A 14726-nucleotide genomic window follows, 5' to 3' on the forward strand; every position below is an offset into this window, starting at 1 on the left:
TTATACACACAAATGAATGCTTGTACCATAAATTATATAAATTGTAGCTTTTAACTAACTATTTTTATATCCCATATAGACATATGTCATAGTACTTAATATTTATTCCCTTCTCATGTATAGACGTATATACTTCAAATTTAATTCTCTGACACATTTATTTCCTCCGTACACTTTTATGTGTTCACTTTTGACTTTTCGTGTTCTAGCTGAATATTTATTCTCTTCTCATGTATAGACATATGCAATTTAATTTTAATTCTCCTACACAAATTTATTTCCTCCGTGCACTTTAATTTGCTCACTTTTGACTTTTCACATTCTTTAAGAATAATAAATCTCACGTGAATATATGTCATAGCACTGAATATTTATTCTCTTCTCATGTATATATGTGTGCACTTCAAATTTAATTCTCCGACACATTTATTTCCTCTGTGCACTTTTACTTGTTCACTTTTGACTTTTCACGTTTTTGCTGAATATTTATTTTCTTCCCATGTATACATATATGCACTTCAATTTTAATTATCCGACACATATTTATTTTCTCCGTGCACTTTTACTTGTTCACTTTTGACTTTTCACGTTATTTAAGAATTAATAAATGAAGTACTCCTTCCGTCCCATATTTCTTGGCCACACTACTCTCGCATAACTTTTCACGTTCTTTTAAGAATTAATAAATGTTCCAACTCACATGCTTTCGTATTACTTGGTCACATTACTATACTTGATTTTTCACGTTCTTTAAGAATTAATAAAAATGAAGTACTCCCTTCGTCCATATTACTTGGCTACATTACTAAAAATATATGTCTATTTTTCTATAATATATTTTTCTTCTTTTTTATTTCTAATATATCGAAGTGTGAAGAGAGACTAACACAGCAATAGAAATTTGTACCACAAGCTATATAAATTGTACATTTTAACCAACTACTTTTTTATTCCACGCATTCAATGGCCATATGTCATAAGATCTTGAATATTTATCTCTTCTCACGTATACACGTATGCACTTCAAAGTCAATTCTCCGACACATTTATTAATCCTTCGTTCACTTATACTTGTCGACAGTATATGGAAAAGAATAAGAAAGAAAAGGGAAAAGTTAATTTTCGACTTTTAAGCTTAATATATCTAAAGAATTAATAAATGAAATCCCTCCATTCCATATTACTTGGCCACGTTACTAAACTATTTTTTTTTTACCTAATATTTATTCTACTCTGAATATTTATTTTTCTTCATATATATAAGTATGCATTTCAATTTTAATTGTTTACATATATTTATTTCGTTCGTGTACTTTTACTTGTTCATAAATGACGTACTCAATATTTCTAAAAATATATGTCCAAATTACTTATTCATTTACAGAACCAAAATAAAATTAATTAAATGTTTTACATCTTATCCTCTCCGTCCCATATTACTTGGCCACATTACTAAAAATATATGTCCAAATTACTTGTTCATTTACAAAACCAAGATAAAATTATAAGATAAAATTTTTAAATCTTTCCTATCTTACCCTTAGTAATAAATGTTCTTGAAAATAGTCAATTTTGATTAGAATGTATTTATTGGAAAATAGTATATAGAAGATATTGGAGAGGTAAGATAGTAAAATATATCTTTTATTTCGATTTCTTTAATGGGCAAAATAAAAAAGTGACAAGTAATATGAGAAAGTATATATATTTTACCATAATATTCATAGTTATTGGTGTAAGTCTCAATATTTCTAAAATAATTTGAAAATGAGTAATTAAAGGGTAAAATTAATAATAAGAACACACAAATATTCACTCATTAATTCTATGGAAATTAATGGTCAGCCCCTTCTGCATGATTCTCTTCACTCTTCTTGCGTTGCCTAGCTTGATAGTCGCCATGATAAATAAAGGAATACAAGAAAAATGATGACATGTATACAAATGTATATGCCTATAATATATGCATTGTTGTTATCTTTATACACAATCAACATAATTGAAGTTTCATACTAATTAATAATTACCATATTACCTTTCTTCTCTTGATACGTTAACGTGGACAAGTAAAAATAAGCAGCCGTGAGTGACTTTTATCTCCGTTTGTCTTCTTTTTCAATACTTTAAACGTGAAGAGACGACGAACAATAAGAATGCAAATTTATACCAAAGTTATTTTAATTCTCTCCTACACATAACTTTCACTTTTCGACTTTTCACGTTCTTCGAAATTAATAAATAAAGTATACTATATTTTATCATAATATCCAGATTTATTGGTGTATAGTCTCAATAGCCTCAGAAAATGAATAATTAATGTAAAGGGTAAAATAAAAACAAGAATTTTTTTTTCTTGATATGTTAACGTCGACAAGTAAAAGTGAAGAGAATGAGTGACTTTTATCCCCATTTTCCTTTATTATCAATACTTTACTTATTTACTCTCCTTTATAGCCTCTCGTTATTATTTTCTTTATATTTTCATTTCGTAATTAAAATTTGGTGATTAATGATATAACATATATCTTTTTAATTTTGATTTCTTTGTAACAATTTGTTTTATCCATAATTATTAACATAAAAAATTATAATATATTTTTAATTAATTTAATAAAAATATTTTATTAGTTTTACTTTTAAAGAATTCAATATATACAACAATGGTTCTTAAGTTTGGATCTAAACAGTTACTTAATTAAAATGGATATCAACTCCGTTCGTATACATATATAAAATATTAAAGAATTCAAAATATTAATTTTTCCTTATATTCTTACTAATTTTCTTTTACAGCGATGAACAACTTTTATTATCATGATAATGAGAAAAAAGTTCCACTCTTTTCATCTCAAAAACTTAATTCCATTAACTCCATTTTTTAATTATAACTAAAGTTATGATACATAAAATATATTTTATATATATTGTTATCTATAATAACAATTACAATATTTTTAAAAGTTATTTTTAAAATATAAATTTTAAAGACTGGCTAACTAAAATGAATAGATATCATGTATCGCTAGTTATACATGTAGACGAAGCCTGGGGGAGTAGCTTTGTTAAGTATTTTCTTAGCAGATCTCTCCTAAATCCCCTTCCAAGTTCCAACATCATTATTATTTGTCCTACGTTTGTTCAGCGACATTAACAAAGTTCCCCTACCTCGCTATCTCCGCCTTCCTTTATCCCCCTATATATACACTAAACTCCTCTCTCTCTCACACACTCTCATAAACTCTCTCCATTTCCCTCTCTTCAACCCGATCACGATGTCGCACGCTCTCAACTTGTCTTCACACTCACCGTCAGCTTTCACAATCTCACGTCCATCACTTTTCCTATCAACCGCTACTAATTTACCGTTACCCTTGAAAAAGCCGTTACGTACGTTAGTTGTGAAGGCGTCCACGTCAGATCCGGTGTTAGTAACGGATAACGGTTCAGGTGGGGTATTATCAGGTACAACGCAGGAGTATAGTAGTAACAATGGTCCGGCTTCAATTGAAGTGGATACAGTAACAGAAGCAGAGTTAAAAGAGAATGGTTTTAGGAGTACACGTAGGACGAAATTAATTTGCACAATTGGTCCTGCAAGTTGTGGGTTTGAACAATTAGAGGCATTAGCTGTTGAAGGAATGAATGTAGCTAGGATTAATATGTGTCATGGTACACGTGAATGGCATCGAATGGTAATCGAGAGAGTTAGGAGATTGAATGAAGAGAAAGGATTTGCTGTAGCTATTATGATGGATACTGAAGGTAGTGAGATTCATATGGGTGATCTTGGTGGTTCTTCTTCTGCTAAAGCTGAGGTATATATACATATTTTAGTTTGATAATTTGGTATAATAATTGTGTTTCATGACATTGTGTGAAGTTAAAAGTTTATATCTTTTATATCATAGTCTGGTTTATAATGAGTTACGTGGGCCTTTGGACATTAAAAATGTGAAATTTGACAAAAAGGTACTCCTGCAGTCCCGATTTAAGTGTCTTAGTTTGACTAAAGCTGAGGTATATATTTAGTTTGAATTTGGTACTCCCTCTGCCCATTTTTGATTGTCTTAATTTGACTGGACACAAAATTTAAGGAATAAAAGGAGACTTTTGAATCTTGTGGTCATATATCAAAGATGTGTATAATGTACTAAAATGTCCTTTAATCTTGTGGTGTTAAACTTGCCATGTAGGATGTTTGAATTGTCAACCTACTACTAAATATAGAAAGAGGCACCCTTTTTGGGACAAACCATAAAAGAAACTAAGACACTTAAATTGGGACGGCATGAGTATAACATTTCGTTTCATGAAATTGTGTGGAATTGAAAGTTTATATCTTTTACATGGTTGTCTGGTTTATGATAAGTTACGTGGACGTTTGGACATTAAAAATGTGAAATTTGAAAAAAGGTACTCCTGCCGTTCCAATTTCCAATTTAACTGTCTTAGTTTGTCTAGGTACGTAGTTTAAGAAATGAAGGAAGACTTTGGATTTTGGTGTAACAATCCGTTTCATGAAATTGCTTCAAATTAAAAGTTTATATCTTTTAGACAGTAGTCTGGTTTATAGTAAGTTAAGTGGGTGTTTGGACATTAAAAATGTGAAATTTGATAGAAAGTACTCACTCCGTTCCAATTTAAGTGTCTTAGTTTGACTAGATACGAAGTTTAAGAAATGAAGGGAGACGTTTGAATCTTGTGGTCTTAAAGATGTGTGTAGTCCTAGTTACCAGTTTCAAAAAAAAAAAAAAAAAAGAAGATGTGTGTAGTCCTTTAAATCTTATGGTCTTAAATTTGCCATGTAGAAAAAAAAAAAAAAGAATGTTGGAATTGGAAACCTTACTAATATGGAAAGAGGCACTCTTTTGCGGATAGACCAAAAAGGAAAGTAAGACACTTAAATTGGGACGGAGGGAGTATCTTTTATACCATAGTGTGATTTATGATTAGTTTAAGTCTTGAGGGATAGGGCGTGTTCAGTTTGAAGGAAAATGTTTTCTGGGAAAATGTGTCGGTTTCTTACTTATTTTCTTGTGTTCGGTGCGTAAGCAAAAAATATTATCCTAAAAGCATTTGTATATAATCTGGACTAATACTATGGGTCTGGGGATGTAGGGTGGTGGGGAATGGGAGCTACAGGGGTGTGGGTGGGGGGTGGTGGGGGGGAATGGAGCTACGGGGGTGGGTGTGGGGGGTGGGGGTGGAGAATGGGGGTTACAGGGGTGGGGGTGAAGATGAGGTGTGTTGGAGCCTTGGAGGGCATGGGGAGGACACAATCAATTGGAATGCCACTTGTGAAACTTGTTTTCCCTACTTCCACTAGTGAAGTCATTTTTCTCATTTCTAAGGAACTTGTTTCCTAGAGAAAATGTTTTCCAAAAATTTTGACCAACCGAACATGGGAAAATTGAAAACATGTTTTCCTCCATACCGAACACACCCATAATCATAAGATGTTCTCATTTAACAGAAGTAGCTGGTAGTCGGAATTAGCAAAATACTTTTCTTAATACTTTCCTTTTGTTGTTGTATGACAAGAATTGGGATGCTTTGCTTAGTTTGAATCATGTTGGTTATCCAAGTCTAGTATTTAAGTGGAGTGGAGAAGAGTAGACGGGCTACCCATATTCATCGAGTTTGGTAGTTGGAAACAATAGATTTGTCAGTGAGGGATAAAGCTGGATTCTTAGGGAAGTTGCAACCTTTTCAAATCTGTGCATTTTGCTATAATAAACTGAGGTTCCATTTGGGAGTGTGCAGTAGCTTGAAGTAATTTTTGCAGTCCTATTTTGAAATAAGTACTTCTCTAGTAGCTTTGGTTAAGCACCTTCTATTGCTTCTTTACAGAAGTACTTTTTGGTACTTTGTTGAGTGTTTGGTACATGAATCTTAGAAAACACCTATTGTCCAATTGACAATATTACTTTCAGCAACTTATTTACATTGACAATGGGAAACTGTCATTTGAATATATCAAATCCCGAATTAATCGGGATTTGCTGCGCTTCATCCACCAAAGCTGAGGTATATATTCAGCTTGAATGTGGTACAACTACTTGTTTTAAGACATTGTAAGCAGGAATTTGGTACCATATTCTGATTTATGGACAAGTTAACTTCTTGTGGTATATAAGTATATTCATAAGAGATTTGATTTTACCAAAGTAGCTGTTTGTGGGAATTTACGAAATTTATTGTTGTTTATGCTGCGGTAATAGTAGAATTGGGATGCTTTTGGAAGGTGCAACCTATGCACTTGTGTGTATTGCGCTGTAATTAACTAAGGTCCCTATTGGGTGTTTGGCAGCTTTTTAGAAGTTATCTAGTACTAATAATTTAAAAGAATTACTATTCCATTAGCTTTGAAGAAGTACCTTTACTGTTCTTGTCCTTCTTTACAGGAAATACTTTTCAAGCTTAAGTGTTTGGTACAGGAATTTAGAAAGCAAGTATATTATCTTTTGATAAAATTAACTTCATCAGCGAAGGTTTGTGCTTTAATTTGAAAGCGGGAGGACTTCCATCTAAAATGGTGCCTACATTTGAAACTGGAAAACAGTTGTAGCTATAAGAGTTTTTTGCTTAAATCAGCAAATTAAAAGTAATTTTCCAAATACTTGATGGGATGTTGATGTGTCCTGATAGATACAGATAACCTGTTATTCTCTCTGCGGTGTCAGCAAACATGAGTTGAGACTTGGAATTCTTTTAAGTATGGACTCAGGGACAAAGCTCTGAGGTGGATAAGGCTAGGATACCTATTCTTTTTTTTTTGGTTGGAGAGGGGGGGGGGGGGGTGGTTAAGCTAGAATTGGGCTGAGCACAAAACATGTTGAATCTTGCTACAGATTTGAACTTGGATGGAATAATCTTAGAGATTGTTACATGACTTTCTGTTTTACTGCTTTACTGGTCTCGGCATTTATATCTGCTTGAAATTATCTGCATAGTAGAATGAGAAAGAATATGGAACACCAAGTATAATCTGTTAATTTCTGTTCGGAGGCTATGGAGAACACTGGATATTTATCATTATCTATTATGCTGGATAAAGGTGTAACGTTTAACTATTCTCTTTATACAGGATGGTGAAATTTGGAATTTCACTGTTCGTGCATTTGACCCACCACTTCCAGAACGCACCATCACTGTTAACTATGATGGTTTTGCTGAAGGTTCGCCCTATAGACTGCCAGATGAAATAAAACAATCATTTTTTCAAAGAAATATGCTTTCAGTGTCATTCCTTACGCTTAGATAAATATGTTTAATGTTGATTTAATTTATTGTCTTAACTGTTTCGCTACAGATGTGAGAGTGGGTGATGATCTACTAGTAGATGGTGGAATGGTGAGATTTGAAGTGATTGAGAAAATTGGCCCAGATGTTAAGTGTCTTTGTACGGATCCTGGGCTTCTTTTACCTCGGGCTAATCTGACATTTTGGCGGGATGGTAAATTAGTGAGGGAACGCAATGCTATGCTTCCAACAATTTCCTCAAAGGTTTGCACCTATATTCCTTTCTAGATCCTTTGAAAATAATATATGAGCTTGGTTTACATAGTCAAAATTGAGATTTATATTTTGGTTGAACTGTTTTTGGCATGAACCTATTTCCTTATTGTTGCACCTTTTATCTTCTCAAAATTAATAAAGTCAATAGTTCTGACAAACTATATTCTCACTATAGTCTCACCATTCCAATTCATGTGACCCTTTTTTCTCTTTTGGGACATCCCAAAACTTGGACCTGACTACACACCTTTCACAAGTTTCAAGCATTCAAATTTATTTAACAAATTTTTAATTAAAACTTCTGGTGTGTCTGCTTTCCTATCAAACTGACATTTAAACTACTACTTTAATATTTTCTTCCACTACTACTAGAAGTGCAATACAGTCAAATTTAACTTCTTAAATGCTGTGCCTAATCATTTGATATCACATAAAATGAGATGGAGAGAGGATTATATTGTAGGGAATCAACTTCTTCCGATTGCCAAATGAATTGTTCATATACCTAGCACCAAGATATCTCTTCCAGATAATTGTTTTACTTTTTTCCCGTAAAAATTTGCTTACATTTTGAGTAGGCATTGTACTTCAAAAGTAACCTGGGAGTTGGGATCCACTTATTTTTCAAATCTCCCATTAACTAATGAAAAAAGATCTATTTCTCTACCATTTGACTCATTCCTCTTATACGGTTGTATCATGATTTTAATTTTAAATTTAAAGAAAATTTCCCAATCAAATAAACACAACAAAGATGGGGAAAACGAGTATTTTGTATCAGCTAAGTCAAGGGTGTGACCAATGGTCAATGAAGTGGGTGCAAACCTTGGAGACACAAAACGCTAGTTGATTTCCCATTTGCCTAGGTTTTGGTGGGTAGAGTTACCCGGTACCTGTATTGGTGGGATTTAGCAGGTACCCAGTGAAATAGTGAGGGACGTGGAAGTTGGTCCAGGCACTACTATTATCAAACAGTGTTTTATATCAGCCAAAATTTCCAGATATTCTCACTTTAAAAGGAACTAGGAATTCTTGATACCCTGGATCTAAGGACTTTACTGTTGATACTGCAACATTTATGTGTCACACAGAGTATGTAATAGTGAATTCTAGCATGGTACAACCGCCTATAAGGATACAGTTAGCATTCTACTTCCACTAAATTTATGCAGGATCCAGGTAGACAGGTGTTGTCACACCTTTAATTTTTCTTAACTGCTGAAATTTAGTATATTTAGATGGTCTCTATTATTATTGTTGTCTTGGCGCCTTATCTTGAGCCGAGGGCCTATCGGAAACAGCCTTCCTACCTCCCAAGGTAGGGGTAAGGTCTGCGTACACTCTACCCTCCCCACCCCAGACCTCACCTTGTGGGAATATACTAGGTATGTTGTTGTTGTTGTTGCTGTTTGTTGTAGATGGTCTCTATCTCAAGTATTTCATTGCTGCAGGATTGGCTAGACATTGACTTTGGGATTGCCGAGGGTGTTGATTTTATTGCTGTATCATTTGTCAAGTCTGCTGAAGTCATTAAGCATCTTAAGAGCTACATTAAAGCCCGAGCTCGGGATGGGTAAGAATGTAGTCTTAGCATGGAAATCTGTAGAGAATCATACCTTTACTTCCGAATATCATTAAGAAATTAGATTTTCAATAATCAAATTATTCATATATCCACTTTGATGTGCTGCGCAGTGATATTGCTGTAATTGCAAAGATAGAGAGCATTGACTCATTGAGGAACCTAGAAGAAATAATTCAGGCATCAGATGGTGCTATGGTGGCGAGAGGAGACCTTGGTGCTCAAATTCCATTAGAACAGGTTCCATCAGAGCAACAAAGGATTGTTCAACTATGCAGGCAGCTGAATAGGCCTGTTATAGTGGCTTCCCAGTTGCTGGAATCTATGATTGAATACCCAATTCCAACTAGAGCTGAAGTTGCTGATGTTTCTGAAGCAGTTAGGCAACGAGGGGATGCTTTGATGCTTTCTGGTGAATCGGCCATGGGACAGTTTCCTGAGAAGGCCCTGACTGTCCTGAGAAATGTTAGTTTGAGAATTGAAAGAAGGTGGAGGGAACAGAAACGCCATGAAGTTATTGAATTGCCATCCATAGCATCTTCATTTTCCGATAGTATTTCAGAAGAGATTTGCAACTCTGCCGCCAAGATGGGTAAGATTCTATCTTTTTGAACACTGATTGATTTGATTTTTACTCCCTCCATTACATAATAAGTGACTTTTTAGGCTTTTCGTTTTGTTTCAAAATAAGTGGTGCTTTAGGATTTCAAGAAGAAATTGATCTTCTTCTTCCAAAATGACCCTTATTTATATAATCAAGAATCATTAAGCTTTTCTTTTCTAGGCATTTAATTAGGGGTAAGTTAGTAAAAACACTCCTAATTTTCTAGGAGTGAGCACTTTCTTAAGGGGTGTGCATAAGCCTAAAAAGTCACTTATTATGGAATGGAGGGAGTATTGCTTTTTATTTGTTTTATAGCCTGCAGGTGTAAAACTACTTTGTTTTTATTGTTGTTTGTTGTGTGGACTAGACTAATTAAATGGTGAAATAGCAAAATTGTGAACGTTGCATACTGCATATAAAACTCCTTTAGTATTTGCCCAACAGATACTAAAGTCAGTAAATAACAACAGGAAACTGGGCATGTTTACAAAATGTAAACAAGCAAGATATAAACCCGAAAAAATAGGAGAATTATCATGTCAAAGCAACTAGTTATCATAAATCTAAGAATACTGGTTCTGATGCGCAGCTATTACATCATGCATTTACTGCGGCAGGATATGCCCAATTATTTGCATTATGGCTAAAATCCAGATAAAAAACACAACAAAATTCTATTTATGGTTCTATGTAGGGAGCGCTGAAAAGTGTACAAAATATGTTACTCATCCTTGCAGCATGTTAAACTTTTGTCTGAGAAATGAAACATTTGGATACATTTTTAAGAATTAATATACCACTTCTTTTTCTGGCATGTAAATGTTTATGCAGAAGGATACATGTTTTTTTTTTTTTTTTTTTTTTTTAATAAAAATTAGAAGGATACGTATAAATGCATTTAAATGAAAACTGGAAAACCCATTCCCGTTTTCTTGAGAATTCTAACTAGGCTTCTTGAATTCGTCATTGCTGCTAATCACTTTAATGTCTTGCACTTGCTATCTTAGTGTATTTATATGCGCGTGTCTTAAGTTCTTGCATCAACTACGAATTGCTTTGCGAGGGTGAGACTAAGATGGCTAGTTCAAATCTCATCTTATGTGGCCCGTTGAATTATAGTGCTGGTTTTCTCATGAACAAGATGTTCATGCAATATCGATAATGTATTATTGTTGAATAGCTATTTGAATAAACAACAGTGAATAAACCTTTTTATGTTTGCTTTACTAAGACATGCACATATATGCACTTTCAAAATGACCTGGAGTGCAAGCTGGAGATCCCATTCCCTTTTTGATGGCTTTTGCCCCTTTTAAAGCTTTTGCAAATTGTCTGTCATATTCTGCAATAATCACTTTTATGTCATACACTTCTGTCCTTGTTGTGTTCTTGTGTCAACTTCTAGTTGCTCTTTAGGTGACAGTAAGAGGGCTTTTGTTATCCACCATAACAAGAATAGTTTCTTAAGTTATTCAACTAACCACTAGACTGCTAATTTTTGGGAGATCATTACTAGTCAGTTTATTCATGTAAACACTCCAGTTCTAGGAATGGTTCAGATCTAGATGCCTTCAAAATGTTCAAAAGGAAAAAGATTGTCACGTATTATTTCTACTGTTCTCAGAGACAGAAAGAGAGTAGCTCTATTAGCTACCACATACATGCTATGCATCTTTGTTTATGTGAAGTTATCTATTTGCTTCTTTGCTATCACATACATGCTGTGTGTGCCTTTTGATCTATGTTAAAATGTAAAGTATAGCAAGGAAATAAATTCTTCCAAAAGGATGTCTATGTAAAGATTTGCTTTGCCCTTTATATAGTTTCCAAAAGGATATAGCTTCTTATGTTTATACAGTATACTAGGGAGCTCTCTTACAGTTTCAGTATGTTCTGCAATCTGCTTTTGGGGGGCATGTACCAAAGTGCATGTCATCCTTAGAGCTGTCTAACATTGGTATGTCAATATCAAGACAGAAGGCTAGATAACTTGTTTATTCATCATCTGTCAGAATGTTATTTGATCACAAAACTATTAATTTCCTGATATTTTAAAATCCTTTACACTTCAGTCCTTCATGTCATGCTGCAAACATGATAAAGTAGATATGATGTACCTTTCTTTATTTTTTATTTCTTACAAATGTTATATTATACTCCCTCCCAATCAAAAAGAGTGTCCACTTAGCCATTAGCACACCCCTTTAGAAAATACTCACTCTTAAAAATAATAATTTGACTAAACTGCCCCTAATTAAATAGGTATTGGGATTTGATCACATAGCACTTAATAGGGGCAAATCTGGAAAAATAAGGTTAATTCTTTCTTGATTTGATAAGTGGATACTCTTTTTGATCCGAGAAAAAAAAAGGATAAGTGGACACTTTTTTTTTTTATCCGGAGGGAGTAGTATACTTAATTTTTATGCTATTTATTGTATAAGAATATGGTTGACTCTATGTGGCAGTTGTAGTCAGCTCACAAAAACTAACCGTAAATGCCTGTTTCTCTTTATGCCTTCATCATTTGAACATGTCATCTCCCAGTTCAAATCTTTTATTCAAGCAATTGGAAATGTCACTACCTTATCCAAATACTAATGAAATGGGTTTGGGAATCAAACCAAAAGCACATTTCGACCCTAATAGTCATCATATACTGAGGAGAGTCTCCAATATTACACTTCATCAAAATTAGTCCTGAATATTACACATTCATCAAAGACTAAATGGGGAGTTCTAAATATAATTGCATAAATGACCTTAGTCTTCTCCACTTCTCTATGTAATTGCCTTCCATGATATTGCCTACCGGACAATCCATACGAGCTGTTTTGTCCCCTGCTGTTTTTTTTTAACCATTGTTGAGAAAATAGTAGTTGTACTGATCACTCAGGTACAATTTTGGTCATTCTACCTTTTCTTATCTCGATTACTGTTTGCAGAGCTTGCTTTGTCCTGATACCAAGTAAAGTGAATGAAGCACGGTATAGATAAACTTTAATTCAGCTGGTGCTGATACCTTTTCTTCCCAAACTAATGCTGATACCCAAATTTGCCCTCGTACAATTATTGTAAATGGAGTACGTTATAAGCAGACCAAGTTCGGCTAGTAGTGTTATCTTTTTTCCTCCTTGTACTATCTGGTTACTGAATGGGATTAGCTTTTTAATGTTCATCTTCATGAAAGAACATTTTAGAGAGTAGAACAAGGAAGAGGAGGTCATTTGAAAATGAAAATGCTTCTCAAATTGATTCTTTTTGTGTGTGGGTGGGAGCTAAGACTAATTGCTTCTTGAAGTATTACATTTCGGTTGCTTTGTGCTGAGCTAATCAATGAAGTTTAAACTCAGAAAAACGGGAATTTGTTGAAACACATCCTATTTTTGAATCATGGTGTTTTGTTTTCTAATCCTTTTGTGATCTGCAGCTAACAATTTGGAAGTTGATGCTCTTTTTGTTTACACCAAGAATGGGCACATGGCATCTCTCTTGTCACGCTGCCGTCCTGATTGCCCAATATTTGCATTTACAACGGCAACATCTGTACGTAGACGTCTGAACCTGCAATGGGGTCTAATGCCTTTTCGCTTGAATTACTCTGATGATATGGAAAGCAACCTCAACAAAACTTTCTCCCTGCTAAAAGCTCGGGGCATGATCAAGTCAGGTGCCCTCATCATTGCTGTTTCCGACATGCTGCAGTCTATCCAAGTTATGAATGTCCCATAAGTCAAAAGTTCTGTATTTGAGTTTTGAGCTTGGCAACCTCAATTATATGCCAATTAAGCTATTAGAAAGTTCAACAATTTGGTTCTGCTAGGGAGTAATACAACTATGAGCCACATCCTTTTTCGATTGTGTCCCCGTTTCAGGTGGATATCTCGATGACATTTGGTGTTACTGAATTGTCATGCGCTTGTAGTCAGCATAGATATGTTGCAACATGTACCAAGGTAGATTATGTACTCCCTGTTTTCCTAGGATTCAGAGGATGTAGCTTCTGCTTGAGTTGTTGATCTAGATGTGTCGGTGTCCCTTAGAATAATCGTGATAATTATGCATTCTGTTCTTAAAATTATTATGAGGGTGTTGTTATTGGTGTGTTTTCAATGATGTATTGTTTTGGATTTAATTACACTTGGCCTAAATAGAATTGTTTATCTGATTGGCTGGTTGAAAGGATATTTACGTGTCGTTATTTTGTGAAAAGGAAGAGCAGTACAATTGGGAAATTATCAGCCTCATGGTCTGGTTAACTGTCTCGTGTATAGTATTGGTCCTCTCGTGAAGAAGGTGCATTGAAATAGACAGGTCCAACAACGAACCTTTTGTTTCTTGTAGGATGACATATGCTAGTTGTACTACAGTCTTTGTCAGACAAACTTTTGAAAAAGGGAGAAAGAGCGATTTTGATCTTGTAACTGAACTGCTAAAGACTTCAATTAAAGTAAGGAAAATTAAATTAGTTTAGGTCTTTGAACCAAAGAAAAATACCACTATTGCTCAAGCCAACAATCTAGAGTCCTAGCACAAACAAGAAATGCTAAGTGATTCCCTCGGGTTGGTGGCTGGGTTTCGGGTCATTGCTATTACAGTGATTCCCTCGGGTCGGTAGCTGGGCTTCGGGGTGTTACTATCACGGCTACTATGACCCGAGCTCAAAGAGGAAAATAATGGATTTAAAGCATTCAATACACTTCATAAGAATCAACTAGACGGGACTAAAAGCAGCAGCCCTGCACAGAGTTGGTAAGCCCCATTGGCGGTCCATGAAGGGTCGAACCACGAGAGTTTATTGTACGCAGCGTTACCCTGCATTTTTTCACATGACTATTTGAAAAAAAAAAAAAAAAAAAAAAAAAAAAAAAAACAACAACGAAGTGACTTAGGCAAACAAGACATGGTCGTATTAGTATGGATCAGGGGTGAAATCCCATTGTATCGTTTCAAAGTTTTGTTCTAATGCTGAAAATCAAAATTAGTATCCGTCTGTTTAAGCTTTTGTAGGTAGAGTTATTT

The 14726-nt window shown here is 34.4% G+C and overlaps 1 protein-coding gene across 1 annotated transcript; it reads left to right on the forward strand.

Moving 5' to 3' along the window:
- Positions 1-3253: 3253 nt before the first annotated feature.
- Positions 3254-13889, forward strand: LOC132061979 (pyruvate kinase isozyme A, chloroplastic). Its single transcript, XM_059454666.1, has 6 exons — positions 3254-3815; positions 7088-7178; positions 7313-7506; positions 8970-9091; positions 9214-9692; positions 13135-13889. The coding sequence occupies exons 1-6, from the start codon at positions 3273-3275 to the stop codon at positions 13434-13436; spliced, it is 1731 nt and encodes a 576-aa protein (XP_059310649.1). The 5' UTR covers positions 3254-3272; the 3' UTR covers positions 13437-13889.
- The last annotated feature ends 837 nt before the right edge of the window (positions 13890-14726 follow it).

The sequence above is a fragment of the Lycium ferocissimum genome, chromosome 1 (genome assembly GCF_029784015.1).
Source record: "Lycium ferocissimum isolate CSIRO_LF1 chromosome 1, AGI_CSIRO_Lferr_CH_V1, whole genome shotgun sequence".
Taxonomy (NCBI): Eukaryota; Viridiplantae; Streptophyta; class Magnoliopsida; order Solanales; family Solanaceae; genus Lycium; species Lycium ferocissimum.

Excerpts from the sequence above, each read along its gene's own strand:
- LOC132061979 (XM_059454666.1), top strand. The coding sequence starts at position 3,273 with ATGTCGCACGCTCTCAACTTGTCTTCACACTCACCGTCAGCTTTCACA. Across the intron at positions 7,179-7,312 it reads CTATGATGGTTTTGCTGAAG|ATGTGAGAGTGGGTGATGAT; the intron begins GTTCGCCCTATA and ends GTTTCGCTACAG. Across the intron at positions 7,507-8,969 it reads TTCCAACAATTTCCTCAAAG|GATTGGCTAGACATTGACTT; the intron begins GTTTGCACCTAT and ends TCATTGCTGCAG.